This window comes from Malania oleifera, chromosome 9 (genome assembly GCF_029873635.1).
Source record: "Malania oleifera isolate guangnan ecotype guangnan chromosome 9, ASM2987363v1, whole genome shotgun sequence".
Lineage (NCBI taxonomy): Eukaryota > Viridiplantae > Streptophyta > Magnoliopsida > Santalales > Ximeniaceae > Malania > Malania oleifera.
The window spans coordinates 81,911,622-81,931,159 of NC_080425.1; the positions used below are offsets into that span (position 1 = coordinate 81,911,622).

General features: G+C 34.0%; 1 protein-coding gene across 2 annotated transcripts in view; it reads left to right on the forward strand.

Moving 5' to 3' along the window:
* The window catches only part of LOC131164027 (uncharacterized), a 36,554-nt gene that overhangs the window by 1,572 nt on the left and 15,444 nt on the right, over nucleotides 1–19,538 (forward strand). The window contains exons 3-7 of one of the 2 annotated variants that reach the window (XM_058120934.1): nucleotides 1,677–1,806; nucleotides 1,902–2,103; nucleotides 2,703–2,789; nucleotides 2,891–2,950; nucleotides 3,054–3,140. In XM_058120934.1, coding sequence (XP_057976917.1) covers nucleotides 1,677–1,806; nucleotides 1,902–2,103; nucleotides 2,703–2,789; nucleotides 2,891–2,950; nucleotides 3,054–3,140 — 566 coding nt within the window. The remainder of the gene's footprint in view (nucleotides 1–1,676; nucleotides 1,807–1,901; nucleotides 2,104–2,702; nucleotides 2,790–2,890; nucleotides 2,951–3,053; nucleotides 3,141–19,538) is intronic. The other variant, XM_058120935.1, reaches the window with a different exon arrangement.

A 19,538-nucleotide genomic window follows, 5' to 3' on the forward strand; every position in this document is an offset into this window, starting at 1 on the left:
ATGTACTGGGCTTTAATTCAGTCTTTCATCAGTATTAAAGTCTCCTGAACTGCAAGAGGTCTATATATGTTAAGAAGTTCTTGTGGTCTCTTTGGCTGTAAAGGAATGCTAGTGTTTTTAAAGATCAAGACTTCTCCAAGATTGCTTTGGGAGAAAGTTATTTTTTTTTTCTTGTTTTTGGGCTCATCCTTTTGGGGTTCCTGGGGTCTTTTTTTGCTCAATAAGATAATCATTGAGAGACCTGTATATGAAAAAGGTTTGTGTTCTATTTCTGTTATGTTTTAGTTGGGCTGTCATGAAATTGTTAATGAGCAGGCTATATTATATCAATGCTTTCTTGAGCTAAATTTCCTATAGCTTGTCAGAATGTGTACTGGACTTTAATTCAGCCTTTCATCAGTATTAAAGCCTCCTCAACTGAAAAAAAGCTCTATATATGTTAAGAAGCTCTTGTGTCTCCTTGACTGGAAAGGAATGCTAGAGTTTTTAAAGATCAAGATTGCTTTGGGAGAAAGTTATTTTTCTTGCTTCGTTTTTTGCTCATTCTTTTGGGATTTTTGTGGGTCCTTTGCTGTCCGATATTCAAAGGGATTGGAAGGCAGATTTGACATAATTTGTTTTTTTTTTTATGTGGTTTTTCTTGGAGGATTTTTTGTCCTCATTTCATTTTAATTATGTTTTATTTTTTAATTGACTTGTTGTATTATCTAAAACAAAAAATGTTAAGAAGTTGAAATGCTGATATTCTTTCAAGCTTGAATGTGATTATGGAACTAATTAGTGATACTTGTGAAAATTTTTTAGGCAACTGGATTTGTGATATACTAATGGAGAGAAAGCACAGTCAATTTTTCATTTAGAATTTGTTAGGTTTCTTTTCTTTTTTAACCTTCTCTTTCTTGTTGTTTTCTGCTTCCGAGGATCTCACTTCCTCTCCTAGTCTGTAATTTCACTCTTCTCTCTCTTAATATATTTCATCTGTTATCTAAAAAAATGAATTATCTTTTTCCTACTGTCATGTTATTTGAATCAAGCCTTGTTCTGAGTCTTGCATTGGAGTATGATGGTAAGAAGAACCAGTTTTGGATTTTGGAAATATGAGACTTTATGGTGGATGAGATCCCTAAGTAATCTTCTTGCTTCTTTGAAAGCAAGCATTGCTGTTAAGAAACATGCATTCTGTGATGTGTCTTGGTCATCCCTATCCCTCATCCACTCCTTTCAAGGGGAAATGAAAAATAAAATGCAGATGATAAAATATTTTGTTGCAGCCTCAACATTTTTTTTCTTCTTATACCATAAAATTTTTAATCCCTCATGTACAAACTCTTAAAACACTGACATAAACTTTTCATATATATATTGTTCCGTTGATCATGCTTAGTGTTAGTTTTTTTATTGTTATTTGAAATACAAACTCTCCTTTGAGCTGCATGTTCTGATATACTTTGATGATATTCAAAGTGGATATATTGGATATTTCAGACTCAATCTTTTGTGTTTTCTGTCTTCAATAATTACCCCTTTGAGATTTCATTTGAGAGATTTCCTCATGAATTTAGATGCATGCATGAAGATTTTGCCCCTTACTTTCTCTTTAAGAACATAATTATTAAGGTGTCCTCTCACAAATTTCCTCCTTCTAACTTTGTTGTGATGATTCTCTTAAACTGAAGCACTAATGTCAAAAACTGCTGGATCAATTGTTGAAGCTGTGCTGAGGAGGGATCCTCATGATGTTGAGTTCATACAATTGGTGCAAGAAACCGTTCATGCTTTGGAAAGAGTGATTGCTAAAAATTCGCAGTGAGTTGCCTTCAGTTGTAAGCGATATATTGTACATTTCATTATCTGTAATGTGCTTTATTATATATATATCTTATATTTCTATTATATATTAGTTATGTTGGCATCATGGAGCGCTTGCTGGAGCCAGAGCGTGTGATTCTTTTCCGAGTTCCCTGGGTTGATGATAGGGGTGAAACACATGTTAATCGAGGCTTTAGGGTACAATTCAACCAGGCATTAGGCCCATGTAGGGGTGGTATCCGCTTCCATCCATTGATGAACTTAAGTATTGCCAAGTTTCTTGGTTTTCAACAGGTATTTCTTGACCTTCTTGTGCTCTAGTTGTTCTTGCTATGTAGTATATTGTAACTAAGCTTTTTCTTTTTGTAGATTCACCCTCTGGTTGATTAGTTTACCTGCATGCTAGGTGAATATGGAAGCTTTAAAATATTTGTGAATAAGATACCATGACAATCTCCTTAACTGACATTGCAAAAGAGAAAAGGGCTTATTTTTAACTGATGGTTGGGCCTGTTAGGTACCAGGTGTAAGATCTGAACTTATAAGAAAAACAGTTGTAAGTTGTCAAAACTGATAATTGTTTCTTATATGTGGTGCATTTTATTACAAGCACAGAAAAAACATTTCAAAAGGGTTAAAAATATAATGTGAATAGGACTTGATTGAAAATTGGACATTTAATTTTAAATGTTCTGTGGCATTGGATATTCTGAGTGGCTTTTTTCCAATTGGAAATTGAAAGCTGTTTGCCACAACTAAACAAGCTTTAATTGTTTTAAACTCCATGAAAATAAAATGGAGCAATGCCATTTTTCAAAATAGGAAGCAGTTCAAGTCTTGTGAGTTGTGAATGCATTATTGATTTATTGCTTCATATTTCTACTTCTTTGCAGACTCTAAAGAATGCGTTATCACCATACAAGCTGGGAGGGGCGGCAGGTGGAAGTGATTTTGATCTAAAAGGAAAAAGTGATACTGAGGTATTAATTTTCATTCTTTAATATGACGAGTTCAAAAAGTGAGTTCTTTGGTGGGTTTGGAAAGTTACCCTCATTACTATTTCTTAAACCAAAACTGACAGATCATGCGCTTCTGCCAAAGCTTTATGAATGAACTCTATCGCTACTTGGGTCCAAACCAGGTAACCATAAAATTCTATTGTTGCATCCTTTTCATTCTCTCATTAGGTATAACATAAACTTCTAAATTTTTTGTATGTACACAATGTATCATTTATAATTTAGGATCTTCCTTCAGAGGAGATGGGTGTTGGTACTCGAGAAATGGGTTATCTCTTTGGACAGTATAGACGTTTAGCTGGTCATTTTCAGGTAACTAAAACATTGAAACAATAACTACTGTTACCTAAACTGCAAAATTAGTTTCTGTTTTCTTCTTTTCTTTTGACACTTAAATTGTTAATGTTTGATCGAATTCTCATAAAATTTTAATCTCTGCTGGATATTTTTTATTTTTAAAATTTATGTTATAATTAATATTGTTATCAATTGTGTACAACATGCATAAAACTATGGTTGAAGCACTTGTTTAAATTTCCATGAAAATTTCAAAATTTCTATTGAAATTTCCAGTTTCTTTTGGCCCTTGAAATCAAAGAGGAGAGCAATTACCATCTTGAAGAATTCATTGAGACCACTGATCATCCAGAATTTTTCTAATCTAGCATTGTTGAAAATTAGTCTATGAAACAAAGTTTCCTTAAAACTGAAATTTAAGTTTTGAAACCTTCCAATTTTAAAACTCAATATAGTATCATTTTTGTAAAAAATTGATGATTATTGATAGATTTGATGATTCCTGTATAGAAAATTTTGAAAAAATTCAAGAGATTTCATTAAATAAATCTCTCAATTTAGATGGGATTTTAATTATTTCAAAATTGAGAAATCTCTAATAAAATTTTTTTTTTTGGACAAATCTTCAGCTGCATTGTAAGGGCCCCTTCTCATGAGCTTTGGGTTATTGGAAACTATTTTTATTCATTGAAAGTCTTGTATTGAGTTTTATTTTCACCTTACAATTTAATAATTTGTGCGAACATTTTTTTTTAATCAGTTCCCATAATTTGATAACTTTTATCTCATTAATAAAAGTTTGTCATAACAATAAATGAATACATAAAAAAGTGAAGCATATTTGTTAGATTATAATATCTAGATTTGACCATAAATTGGCATCTAATATTTGATCAATATGTTTGTGTTTCTAAATGACCTCGTCTCTTAATCAATCTTTTTATATATAAAATCTTTATATGTATATAAAAAAGATTTGATTCTTTGCAATTCTCTTGCACGATGATTCTACCATTAGGCCGTTCACAGTTTGGGTATGTAAACCGAACTGCTCTTTACTGAACTGGATTGATTCTATTGGTTCAAGGATTTTCTGAACCAAAACCGAACCGAATACTTCGGTTATCCGACGATAGGGTTCGGATATCCGATCAGAACCGACTTGTCATAAAAATTTTATAAAAATTAATATTTTAAATAGAAAAAAATTTATAGGTGGAGATATATTCAAATTTAAAAAAATATTCAACAATACTAATTCTTGTAATCAAGATACAAACTTTATAAAAATACAACAACTAAAATAACATTTAACTTAAATAATAATCCATAGGTCACTTAGATACATGAACTTAATAAAAACTCAACAAATATCCATAAGCCATATGCTCATAATAAATTACACAAACTTCTAGCTTTGAAGTCTTTATATAGTCCAACAAAGCATTAAAAAGAAAACATAAAATTGAAATTAAGCAACAACGATGTTCATAACTTAAGCCTTCCTTCCTTCCACAAGTTCTTCATCTGTGGAGATGAATCCGGACTCTATGATTGTAATTGACATCCTTGCCAAAAAATAAATAAATGAAATTAATGCTTTATTCAAATATTGTTTTTTTTTTGAAAAAAAGGAGAAGTTTAAAGAAAATTTAAGAATATTACCTAATCTTCCTCCCGAAGTGCTTAATCATCAAGATTGATGAGCTTGGATTCCATGGTTATGGTTGACAACAACTCTACAAAAAAAAGAGAGGAAAAAGTATATTCTTAACAGTAGTACACAAGTAAAGTTTTATAAAAAGTTGAAAAGAAAATTTAAAAACTAACTTTGATTCTATTCTTTCAAGTTCATCCAAGCACTCCTCCACAATAAGTGGACCAAGTGTAGTTCGTAGCCAATCTTGTGCACAAATGATTGCTTTGACCATTCGTGGAGTCAAAGAACTATGAAAAGAATCAAGCACACATCTGCCAGCACTAAAAGCTGACTCAGATGCAACAGTTGAGACGGACATAGCTAACAAATCTTTTGCTATCAAAGAAATAATACGATATTTTGCACCATTTGTTTTCCACCAGTTCAAAATATCAAAAGATTTGTCATTGTCATCCTCACACTCATCTCTTAAATATTTTTCCAACTCTGATTTGATTTCTGTACATCCATGACCCACTTTTTGCTTTTTAAACAATGACTGCATGAAATTATTAACATTTTCCATGTTATCAAACTCCATTTCACTTGGTTTTTGAAATGAAGTATTTGATTGCATGTTAGTTGATGCTTCTTGTGAACTATAGAACTCAAATATGGATTCAAAGTTAACTTCACTTTATCACGCAATTTATTAGCCTTTTCAAGTTCATATGATTCACCAATAACCCAATTCACATGGATCAATTTATAATGAGGCTCAAGCACAATGGCAATAAAGATCATCAAATTCACATCATCATTGTTCCCCCAGTATTTATTATGTTTTTTCTTCATCCTTGAAGCCATTGAACTTACATTGAAATCATCGCTCAAACATCTTCTAGAAATTAGCATCCCTAATCCATAAATTTCTTGCATATATGCATTACTCATCACATATAAAGAACCTGAAACTTTCAAATTAGCATCATAAAAGATCCTAAGAAAAGGTAGCAAAGCACGAGCATAATCCCAATCCTCATCATTAGGCAACCCTTTTTGTTTTCGTAGTTCCTCCCTGTACTTGCAATCTTGAGTCTCTAACAAATCAAATGCCTTTTGAAATTTTATGGCGGACTCAACATCAAGTAAATAAAATTCCATCTAGTTTCAACATCCAAACAAACAAGACTCTTGTGATTTTTTCTTGCTCCACAAAAGCCTTAAATTTTTGTAATCTAGCTGGAGATGACCTCACATATCTCACCGCCCCACAAATTTTAGAAATGGAATCATCCTTCTTTTAATCCATCTCTAACAGTTAAACTCATAATATGGGCAACACATCTCATTTGTAAAAATTCACCCTTCAAAACACAGTCTTTCCAATTATTGAGTCTTCTTTTCAAATATTGAATTCCAAATCATTAGAACTCGCATTATCAATTGTAATTGTGAAAACTTTATCAATACCCCACTCAAGTAGGCATCTTTCAACTACTTTGCCAATTACTTCACCTGAATGGCTAGACATTGGACATAAGTTTAAAATTCTTTTCTATAATCTCCAATTGTGATAAATGAAATGACCAGTCAGACACATGTAATTCAAATTTTGAGATGATGTCCATGTGTTAGTAGTAAGACTAATTCTATGCGGAAAAGTTTTAAAAAACTTCCTTAATTTGCTCCTCTCTTCTGAATAGAGACCATACAATCTTTAGTCACTGTGGAGTGAAGGAACGGTAAATCGTGGTTGCATCACACCACAAAACTCTCGAAACCCAGACCATACAATCTTTAGTCACCGTGGAGTGAAGGAACAGTAAATCATGGTTGCATCACACTACAAAACTCTCGAAACCCTCACGCTTCACATGCCTAAAAGGTAGTTCACCTTTGATGATCATTTTTGCAAGGGCTTTCCTACAAGCCTCTTGTTCAGATTTCCAAGAAGTGAGTGATTGTGTACCAAGTCCTGTTTGAGCATTTGGTATTGGTTTGAAGGCCAATTCCTTTTGTTTCTTGTCCACATTGTTATTTGGGTACTTTGAACACCTGCCTAAATGATTAATCATTGCACTTGTACCACGTTTACTAGAACACCCAATCATTTTACCATAGTAATTACATGATACTTTTGAATCATCTTTATCTTCATTGTCTACCCTAGTAAAGTGATATCATGTCCAAGATCTTTTTTTAGGATCCCTAACCTTTGTACCACCAGATGCTGAAATGGATGCTTTTTTTTTTTTGATAAATCTTCAACATCTTGAACTGTTGGATTAGGAGGAACCATAGGACCAACAGTCTTGTTGCATAGACCCACTGGTGTTGATTTAGTATTCTCACTAATAGATTTCATCTAATAATGAGAAAAAAAAAATTCAAATTAGAAAACAAAATTCAAATTTGAGTTCCAATTAAAAGACAAAATCAATGCACAAATGAAGAAAATTAAGTTCAACAGTACTTTATATGTGCAAAAATGAACATTATTTTTGTAGAAATTAATGACAACTTTTTTAAAGAACAAAGAGATATATGCCATACTTTGATGTTGCAACACCATACTCTTGTACCTCCAAAATTCATTTTTTACTGCACCTAGTAAATTTAGAAACACAAACACGTGTACAAGCACTTCAAACAAATGCTACCAACTCCAAGTTTACCTTTTTTTTCATCCATTTGGTACAATTTTATACCTTAAATTCAAACAAGAAGCTTGAATTTTCAAACTTGATGTAAAATGTGCGAAATTTAATAATACCCTATATTAATTTATACTAACTTTAATTTCAAATCTAACAAATTCAAATTCAAGATTTGAAGTTTGAACTCTCCCAAATTTTTTTTTTTTTAAAAAAAAGAGCTCCAGTGTTCAAAAGATACACTCTGAATAAATAAGTGAAGAGGAGCTAAAATTTTCAAGTATTTAGCAAAAAATGTGAATTTAAACTGAAAGTAAGGTTATCTTTTTTTTTTTTTTCATATTTACACTTTACTTATACCACTCAAATCGCAAGTGAAAGTTCAATCTCCGAACTCCCAAATTAGATTTGAAAACGTAAGTTTAAAGCTTAAAAAATTTAATTATGTAAATATAAAGAAAACTCATACCAAATCTAAGTCCCAACTCTGAGCTAACTAGTTTAAAAGTACCTAGAAATCCAAATCAAGATATCAAATCCACATTCCCATACAAATATAAGAATTTGACACAGCTCTCCTATCATAAAGAAGCAACCTAGGGCATTATTGCAGCCCATAGAGCTACCAACCAAAAATAAAATTGAGAGGAAGAAAATAGCACCCATAAAATAGCTACAAAATTTTTTGGCAACTTTACCTGTAGATCCGGTTAGAGAGTTGACCCGGAAAGGCGACGATGTGGCAGCAACGGATGTGGGCTGATCTGGCAAGGCCAAACAACGAAGTGACTGATCTGGAGGTCTTAAACGAGGGACTGGCAGGCTGTGTGGTTGCCTGGTTGGAGAGTGGAGAGAGTGGAGAGTGGAGATGCTGAGATGGAGAGTGGAGTGTGGAGAGAGTGGAGATGGAAATTTGAGAGTGTAGAGTGGAGAATCTGGAGGTGGAGGATTGGAGATTGGAGATCGGAGTGGAGATTTTGGAGAAGAGGAGAGATTGAATATGGAGAAATTGAATTTGGAGATGCTGACTGGTGTGAGACGGGGAGTGGAGAAGTTTTAGCTTTTAGGGTTTGCTTTATTATATTAATTTAAAATATAATTATATTAATATAGTTAAATATTTATATAATAATATATATAATTATTAGATTTGGTTTGGTTCGGGATCAACACAAACCGAAACCGAATTGATATCTGAAGCATGGTTCGAAATCGCGGCCGCGGGTAACGTCGCGAAACGGTCGCGGGTGTCGCGGGAGACGCGGGTGTTACGTAACGGGAAGCGGGCGTAACGGTCGTGAATTTTTTTCACGCATGCACAACCATGCCAAAATTAAAAAATAAGCATGAAATCCATTAATACATGATTTTTAATGAATTTTGAAGGCTTTCATTCAACCTACAAATGCTTTTAAATAGGCATTATGATTTTTATATTAATTTTAGTGCGTTGTTTACAAAAAAAGCATATTTTTTTATAGTTTACATTACTTTAATGAGTAAAAAGATGTAGAAATGTAAGAATCAATTAATTAAAGTCATAAAGTTACTAAAAATGAATCAATACTCAATAGACTTAATACTCAATATACACATTACACATACATGAATTTAAAAAGTGATTAATATCAAATATCAATAAATAGTTGAAAATTCTTGAATACAATATTACAAATTTATAACATAACACATGTCACCACCAAAAAGAATGACATGGAGGGTCTTCATAATTTGCATCTGTATCTTGAGATTGGGATGGGAAATTATCTCCCCATCCTTGTGGAAATACATAGTTGAATGAACCCAAGTTTGCGTCATTTTGTTGTTGCTCTTGAAAATGTACTGGTGATATAAATTCTCCTGAATAATGTCTATAAGTTAGGGCAGGGGCAGGGGATGGCTCTGGGTAGTGTGTAGAAGAAGACTCACTAGATCCTGAGATTCTTGATCCACTGGGATAAAAATGTGAGTCACGAGATACATAATATGGATATGCTGGATGAGATCCATATGATTGTGATGATGAACCATCTAAACCAAAGTCGCCAAAACTACGAGCCACACCATATGAATCTTGAGTAGAATTGCTAGGGTCACCACGAGCACTCCTTCTCCTGGGTTGTGAAGATTTGTTCCCTAGAGGAATACCCAAGTCATAATGTTCAGGTATGTCATGTAATCCATAAGGATCAGAAGGATATATATCCCTTCCAAATGATGTCCCTATATCATATCCATAATTATATTCTACACCGCCGCCTCCACCACCACCACTGCCACCCCTCCCAACCCCAGCGCCAGCACCACTATTACCATCATCATCACTTGGTGGGCTCAAACCAAGATTGTCATCACTTTGTGTACGTTCAAGGCTTGAACTTGAATCATCATGCGCGTTTATTGGTGGTTGATCACCTCCTTCTGTAGTACCACCAACCTCTTCATTTAACCAATTTGAATTGTCCTGATCGTCGAGTAGTGGTGTCTCTCTCTCCTCTAACCATTGACTTAAAGGATCATCTTCTTCGAAAATGTAGTCCAAATTGATAGGATTGAAACCCTCTTCAATTTCTCGTTGGCTTCTTCTCATTGTACATCTTAACTTTAACCTCATGTTGTAATGTACGAAAACAAGTTTTTGTAGTCTCATGTACTTTAATCTATTTCTTGTTTTCGTATGGATGAGGCTAAAGGTGCTCCAATTACGCTCATAGTTCGAAGCTGATGTGGTCTGACTAAGAACTCTAATTGCTATTCTTCGGAGCTCAGGAGCACACAAGCCATAATGAATCCACCATTCAGTTGCATGAATAATTAAAAAGAGTTTTATGTTTGTATAGCGTATTTCAAAAGTCAAATTTGAACACAAAGAGAGAAAATAGAGTCATTCTCCATTATTTAGCTATATAGCCATATGTACCAGGGTTTGTTTGTTTCACTGCCCTTTGAGCCAACGGGGTTCCAAAAGTCTCCTGCCTATCTCGATATAGCAACAACTAAAAAAGGATGATTGTGAAATATAATTAATTAATTAAATGTATTAATAATTATTCTTGAAAGTATTACAAAATACTAGAACAATTCATTATTCAATTTAATGGAACCAATACTTACTTGATTAATAGCCCGAATTTGAGTATCTATATTGGGTACCAACTTGGTTATCACTTTTTTAACTCCATCCATGACTTCTCTAGCAACTTCAGGAGAGGGTGGGGCACCATAAAGAAATTGTGGGTTCAAAAAATACCCTACAATTAAATTTAGAAACATATTAATCAATAGTTTTCTAATGCAACTATGCATAATTTAAAAGTTAAAATAATAAAAAATTGTATTTGATTTACACTTACTAGCAGCGTGCAAATCTTGGTGCAACTGAAAACTCCACTGGTTGTCAATAATTTTCCAATAGTCTTTGTAAAATCGGCAATCTTTTTGAATAGCCAACTTTGCCCTATCAATTGCCTCGTATATGAAGCCCATGGTTGGTTTTTCATCACCATCAACCAATTTAAGAACTTTCACCAAGGGTTCTTCTACTTTCATTATATCAGAGGCCTTTTGCCAAAACTCTTTGCTTAAGATAATTTTCTTTGAATCATATGCTGGGGGCCTGATTTTGCCATTCCAAACCTTGAGTTTTTCCAAGCATCAGATGTAAACATTTCCCTTAGTACTTGTTTATGCCTGACAATAGTCTCCAAAGCAATGAAATTTGTGGCAAATTGAGTGATGGCAGGGCGAAGTAACTCTCTATTATTTGTGAATTTCTTCATGAAATTCACTGTCCATGTGTGGTTGTAAATAAATGAGGTTATTGTTCTTGCATCTTCTAAGACCTTCTTCACGTTACTTTTCTTACCAATATCTTCAAGAATAAGGTCTATGCAATGAGCTGCACATGCTGTCCAATAGAGATTGGGCCTCTTCTGCATTAATAATTTTCCTCCTGCCTTCATTGCAGCTTCATTATCAATCACTACTTGAACAACATTCTCCTCTCTAATTTCTTTAACCACCTCATCCATTAATCTGAAATGAAATTATAGATTCAATATGAGGACAAACTGTTCTGCTTGGCACATCAGAGGCATCTACTGATTTATGAAACACGGTGCCTCTATCGCAATAAATTAAAAAGTTTATAATGTGTTTTCTAGTTGGTCCTGACCAACCATCACACATAAGTGTTACACCTCTCTCCTTCCAAATTTCAGCAAAAGAAGCTATATAATTTTTCATTTCTTGATACTCTTGCTCCAAATAAATTTCAGATATCTCATAGGGTGATGGACCCTTCACCCCCTTTCCAACTTCTGCAGCAATATCAAGCATAGGCTGCATAAATGGAGAGTCAGCTACATTCGTTGGAATCCGATTATAAATTAGGAATTTTCCAACCGCTTTTCCTAATTTACTTCTTAAACCTTTCAGTAACTTTGTGTTGATTCTTGGTTGTTTCGCACTCTTGCTTCTTTCTAAAATAGGATCCATTGCCTTTAGTCTAGCTTCAGGGGCATCAGGATTGATCCATTGTCGTCCACTACCTCCAGCTTCTCGACCACTATAAGATCGAGCTCCTACTCTATTAAAACCACTGGTAGCACCACTGCCAGAGCCACCTCCCTCTTCATAAATATTACCCCTTCTAGTTGTTCTTGCTTGAAATCTTTGTCTCTCTTTCCATTATTGTTGTGATCGTATGCTTTCTTGTCGAGCAAATCTCATACTTTCTTCTTCCAAGTCTTCTTCATCGCTCAAATTCTCAAAATCTCCTCTAATTTGGGCTTCTGCTTCTTCTTGACGTTTTTGTTTATCTCTTTTCTTCTCAGCATACTGTTGTAGATGTTTCATCATTTGTTCTCTTACTTGTGTGGTCACATTTGAGCATCCAGCTACTTGATCCTTTTTATGTGCGAAGTGTTGTTTTAAGCGTGTAATGCCCCCTTTGATTATCTTCCCACATAACTTACACATAATAACATGTCTATTACCGTCCACTGCAGTACCAAAATGCCATCCAATATCCTCACTAGGTAAGTTTTCATTTCCTCTATCACGTGACATATTGATAGACTTAATTTGATGATCTCTACACAAAACATAAAGAAAATACAAAGTTACAACCTTCCTACAATGACAGAAATAATATAATTAGTAATTTAGTAAATATTAAATAATAAGTACTAAATAGTCCTAATTTTAAATACTTATTACGTAAAAATAAAGTATAATATTTGATTAAAAATAATATGTAATGTTTATTATTTTTATATTTAAATAAACAAAATTATAAAATATTAGATATTTTATTACAAAAAAAATATATTCCTTTATCTTTAAAAAGATATTTTTATTATTTTTTATAGCTTGATTTTATTTTCATATATAACTATAAGAAATTAACATTATAATTTTAAAGGTGAAAAAGATTTTTGCTCTACTTTCGTATACATCACAGCATCACAAATAGAGATCCATACATTACAAATTGACTATTTAATTTTTTAAGCATTTTCTCAGTATATGGATTAAAATTAAATTTTTCTACAAATTCTAGTAGTAATTAGTAAAAATCAGATTTATTAATGTATTAACTATTAGGTTAATTTTTTTTTTATTAAGTTATCAATTTTTACTTTATTTGATAACTAAAAACAAAAAATAGATGTAAATATTTATTTTACCTAATTTTAAATTTAAGCTCAAAATGATGTTTTAAAACTTAAAGAATATTAATAAACAGGGTCACCCTACTCAAGAAATGGCAAGTAGATACACATGTAACATAAAATGAGTGACAGATGTTATTTAATTTTTTTTTCTTTTATAATATGAATATTATTTAATATTTTTTCAATAGATGGGAGTGAATATGATAACTTCTTTATCAAAATGACCACTTTGTCCTGCTGACATAAATAGTATGTTAGCCAATTGGTGCCATGAATTAATTTTATTTCTATAAGTTTGGCAAATCCTAAGACTAAATATTATAATAATTGTGCAGAGTATTCCTTGGAATTTTTTAAGAATGGTGAAAAATAGAGCTCAATTAAGCCTAGATAATATAAAATGCCATCACATGGATGTCTTGTGTACATACATTATTTTAATGCTTTATTTAGATGGTGAATGCAGTAGTGGATATTCAAATATTATTATAAAAAAGGCTTCAATTATTATTGGTAAATATTAATTATTTACTAACCCTAAAAAATATTAATTATATACTATTAATAATTGCTTGCTATGTCATGGAATTAATTTTCATAATTATCTTTCAAAAAATATAATACAATTAAAATATTTATAAATTAAGAAAATTTTATTTTATATAATTATTAATGATTTCTAATTTTTTTAAATATAATACAATTAAAATATTTATAAATTAAGAAAATTTTATTTTACATAATTATTAATGATTTCTAATTTTTTACTCTATTAAATTATTATTTTTTAATTCAATTAACAAACCTATTTTACAACAAAATATAATTTTAAAAAAAATAACATAATGATAAGTGCTGTGGGTGTTGAGTGTTGACTGTTGAGTGTTAGAGTGTCTCATACGCTGGGGCTGGGAGTCGAGTCAGACCGAGAGAGGGGAGGGATTCGAGGGAACTTGGAGGAGCCTTGAAGGAGCGAAGGCTGCGAAGCACAAAGCAGCGATGACTCCAAGCTCCGAAGCTGAAATCGAGAGGCTGGCTGGTGGTGACTGCGTTGACTGGCGGGGGAAGGCGCCGACGGGCTATCGGCGACTCGCAGGGGCGGCGGAGCTGCTGCAGACCTGTCGTCGGTGACTTGCCAAGCTGCTGCAACTGCAAGTCTGCAATTCCTGAGTCCTGGAAGGCTGCGAAGTGCGAAGATGAGTAGATTTGCTCGGTGTGCTCACTCTCAGGCCTCGAAGCCTTCTTATTGCTTCGGCCAACAAATTTTCAAGGTCAGTTTGTAACTTTCCATTTTACCCTTTGAATGGCAGATGGGTGTGGGGACTGGGGAGAGGGGCAAAGCAATGCTGCTGCCTGCAGCAGAAAGCCTTCAGCGAATTTGCGACCTGTCGGCCATGTAACGGTCCGTAACGGACCTTTACGACGTGTAACGTTGGGTATCGGCTGTTACGTGCCATTATGTCTCCGTAACGGCCGTGAATTTTTTCCGAACCGCATTATCGGCCTGTATCGGTTTCGGGGCCTCCGATTTCCGTTACGTATCGGCCGTTACGCTATGTAACGGCCGTTATTTAAAACCATGATCTGACGTTTTAAAAATATTTGAATTGAAACCGAACCGAACAAATTGGTTAACTGAAATTATGGTTTGGTTCAGATTTTCGGTTTTGGATCAATTTTCAGATATTTTTGAACGGCCCTACTTTCCAGCTCTCATCTTGCTTTTTCTTGTTATAATGGTACTGTTAGTTATTGATGACGAGGTTTCATTCTGTATCCTTCGATCTGAGACTGGGTAAAGTAGGGAAGGTTGGAGCTCTGTTTGTTATTAAGAAGAATCAGCAATGTTGGAATTCATCTTCCTTCAGAGCAGAAGCAAGTTGTCTTCAATTCAGTGCTTTGCTCATCTTCTAATAAGATCCATGGTGATCAAGAGGAGAGAAGTATTAGCTCTGAAAACAAAAAAGAGAAGGTGGAATTAGAATGGTAGGTTTCTAAAAATTCAACTAATGAAGTATTCATAGTAGTCAAAGGCGCAAGGCTCACTGAGGCGCAAAGGGTACTTGGAGCCAAGGCGTGAGACGCGCACCTCACTAATTATTAAAATTGTGTACAATGCCTATTTGGTGGGTAATTGATATATGAACACATCAATAGTAATATTAGAATTTAAAATGCCAAAATATTCAATACCAAAACATAAATGCATAGAAATTTTGACAACCAAGTAACAAGTTCCAAGTGAAACAAACATAGTTCAACATTAAGTAATTACGCATGCAAGAGTTCAAGCTTCAAATTAGAAATGAAATGAAATTGCCATGCCGAAGGCCCAAAAGCATCTTCAATATGAAAAGAAAAGAGTTCAATAAAAGATTTCAAAGTCTAAAATCTAAACAAAACAGCGGCTAAATTCTGTAAAAAATGTTATATATTAATTATAAATTTGCAAAGAAGAAGCGCATCCAGGGTGCGACTCACTGTGCCTGGAGCATCAGTGCGCTTTGACCTTTTAAAAGGTAAAAAATTTCAAGGCTTGACTCACTGCGTCTGGAGCATCAGTGCGCTTTGCTCCTCTTGAAGGTCACTTTGCCTCAACCCTGATGAGGCGCTTGCCTCATCGCCCCACTGCACCTCGTGCCTGAGGTGCGCTTTTGACTACCATGGAAGTATTAGCTCCGAAAACAAAAAAGAGAAGGAGGTGGAATTAGAAAATTCAACTAATGTTCTAGAGGCTGATGTTTCTCCTCTTCAGGAGAAGAATGTTAACGGTGGGGGCTTCAGGGATGAAATTTGAGGATTTTCTTCTAAGAATCTTAATTCTTGTGGGGCTGAAATCCTAGGACTTTATTGTTGGTTCGGAGAGAAAGAAAGGGAGCCAATTTGGATAAGTTGAGGAGTCGAAAGGTTTAGGTTCACAGTAAGGAACTGCAAATGGGTTTTGAAAGGAGGAAACATACTGATGATAAGTGAGATTTGAAAACAAAAAAAATTCTTAAGAGAGATTCTAAAGGTGTTAAGTATAGTGGAGGAGCCAATTGGTGAGAGGGCTAACATGAGCAAGGATTGCGAGAGATAGGGGACATTTTGGATGATGACAGCGTAGGCAGTAGTGATTTTGAATGTGACAGGGCTTACTTTTGGATCACATTTGGGATCATGGATTTTCTTTCGATATTTTTTCTGATTGCCTTGGGAATTTATCTTATGTGCTGCCTGCTCCTCTAGAAGGTTTAGATTGAATTAATAATTTTGTGGATGATGTTTCTAAAGAAGAGCAGAAGGTAAAATATGGAACTCTGCCAACTCTGGTTTAAGAATTTTCTGGGAAAGACCTTGAAACTCACTAATTCAGAGTTTGTTGGATAACTTGGGCCTCTTTTTGTCTCATCTTGGAGGAAAGGAAGCTAGGTTTGATGGTGGTAAATCTAAGGTGAAGAAGGGTCAGAGTGGATTAGCTAATTTGAAGTGTTTGGTGAACTATGATTGGAAGGGATTAAAGATGGGTTTTTCATGGCTTATTTTAGATTAATATCCTTGAATCTATCAAAAGAAATGGTCCATGATCGCATAAATTAGCGGAAAAGGATTCATATAGCCGACCCCAGTTAGTGGGACTAAGGCTTGGTTTTGTTGTTGTTGTACTTTTATATTTTCAAATTTTTTTTCTTGCTTTTTTTTTTTTCCATTTCTTTTTGAGGATTTGTATCCTTGCACTTGTTGTATATTCTCTCTCTCTCTCTCTCTCTCTCTCTCTCTCTCTCTCTCTCTCTCTCTCTCTCTCTCTCTCTTAATATATCTTCTTTTTCTATCTTGAAAAGAAAAAACAGTGAGGTAAGGATAGCAATGATAGCTTTAAGTGTTTTGAAATTATGTGGAATACTGAATGCATATATAAACTTTGATGTTTAAGTCAGCATTTTATGTCTAAATTAGTCATATTTGCATATAAGATAATATTTTGTTGATTTATGAATTTCATTTAGAAGATATTTAATCTGCTTATCGTTTTTGCAGTGAGTCTGTGAGTGCACATTATACACCATATACTTGTCATCTGTACATTTTATTTGGTATTTAGTTATTTACGTTTTTTAAAATAAATCATGTATTATTAGTTCTATTAAGTTTCCAAAGTTTAAAAAAAAAAATACATAATTTTTTTCCACCTGAAATCAAAATTTGAATAAAAATTTCTATTGAAAATTTTGTTCTGAAGCCTTGGTATTTTAGTCAAAATCAAAATTTATAAGATTTGGGCTGAAGCAGCAGTAAAGAGAGTTGATGCACTCATAGTCACGTAGGTGGTATACAAGTACCTTTTTATTTTTTATTTTTTTTTGAAAAAAACAGGAAATTGAACATTTAAAAGAAAATATCAGTTGTTCTATCTTGTGCAATGCTAGTTTCTTGCTTAGTCACCTGATGCTGTAATACTAATCTACTATATTTAGGTGTGCTGGGTTTGAACTTTTCTCATGGTTTAAGATTTTGTATCTGAGGGTATACAAATTTCACGAGATCGGTTTAGAAGAGTAAAGGTTTTGTTGACCACCATTAGGCAATTTGTGGATTATGTTGAAAGGAATGGTCATATAGACATCTTCCCCGGGGGTTGTAATTTTAGTGGTCTTATAAAGTTCTTTGGGGGATCTGGTTGGAACAGAATGCTTGTATTTTTAGAGGGAAGAGGATGCCTTCGGTTATGCTTTGGGATATGATTCAGTGGCCTCCTTGTGGGTTTTTGCAGCTGGGTGTTTCAAAATCTTCTCGTTTTCTGATTTACAGCATAATTGGATGGCTTTGCTCTTTTCATTTATTTTGTTTTTGTTTTTGTTTTTGCTTTTGTTTTTTGTTTTTTGTTTTCGCTTTCTTCTTGTATCTTTTAAGGAGGATTTCTTATGCTCCTTGATTACTTCTTCTTCTTAATAAAGTCTTCTCTCTTGATAAAAAAAAAAAAAAAGAGAAGATGGTTTTGCTCTATCTAATTCGGATTTGCCACTTCTACTTGAGAGGACTTCTTCTGTCTTTTCATGACTTATGGGGGCGGGGCTGTACCAAATATGGCTTTAGGTAGATGAACTTGTTGACAATGTAATTTGGGTTGTGGCATTCATTATGATTTCCTTGATGTGTATTTGCCGAAAGATTGGAACCTCAGAAAAAGAGAGAGAGAAAGGAAAAGAAAAAAGAAAACACAGGAGAATAAGAAATCCTCCCTTTATATCAATAGAAACTAGTGACAAAGAACACAACCTTAAACCAGAACCAAACTCAGTGTAGCAGGGCCAGCTAATCCCGCTGTAAATCTTCCAGTGAGACGTGACAAGAAAAAAAAAAACATTTGCCGACACCCACAGCAGTGCAAGTAGCCACACCTCTGAATATTTTAGGATTCATTGTCAACAAAACATACCAAATAATAGCTATAACTGTGCATTGCCATGGAGCTTCCTTATCATTTACGTGCCAAAACCCCTAAAAGTAATGGAATAAAAGGATTTCAAAGTGTATGGACAGACCCAATTTTCACCAAATATACCAAATAATTTATTCCAAATAGCCAATGTAAGGGCAATGAAGAAACAGAAGTGCACAAGTATCTTTACTCATACAAAGGACACAAATGTCATAGGACGGGGCCTTATATTGCGGTCCAAGTAAATGCTTTTATTTTTTGGGGAACTTTAGCTTTCTAAAACAAGGGATACAAATCAAAAGGACCCGCAGTAGAATCACAAGTCAAGTATTTACAAGAGAATTCCCCAGAAGGAGTCAAACTCCAGCCATTTTAGCACTCCACTATTGAACATGAAAAGAATTGAGCAACCCTGTCAAAAGAGCCATCTCATTAATCTCTCTCATTCATATTTCTCCCAGAATGGAAGTTCCAAGAACGGCCATCTTCTTGCAAAAGAATAAAAGCAGATACAGGGGCGCCATCAAGATGTGATAACCAAAAAATACTAGGGAAAGTACTGGCCAAAGGCTTCTCCCTCAACCAATGATCCTCCCAAAAGTGAATATGGTCCCCATTACCCACTGTATAATGGACTTTAGGAAGGAAATAATCATAAATCTGAGATACAAACTTCCAAGGACTCAAATAAGTTAAATTAATTCCTGCTTTAGCATCTACCTGTTTTGTAATATTCCAAATTTACTGTGAATTACCTTATGCCAAAGAGAATTAGGTTCTAAAGGAAAGCGCCATCACCTTTTCCCCACCAAAGAGATGTTTTCTGGACACCAAGTTACCAAGATCCACGCCTGTGTACAAAGTCTCCAATCTACAGGATGTTCTTTATGGTGTGTTGGTTTCAGTTGCTTTAAGGGAATTAGTTTTCGGCTTTTCAGCGAGAATGGAGTAATCTTTGCTCTGATTACTATGTTTGTTTGTTTTTTTTTTTCATTTTTTAGTTTATTTTTTTCTAGTTTT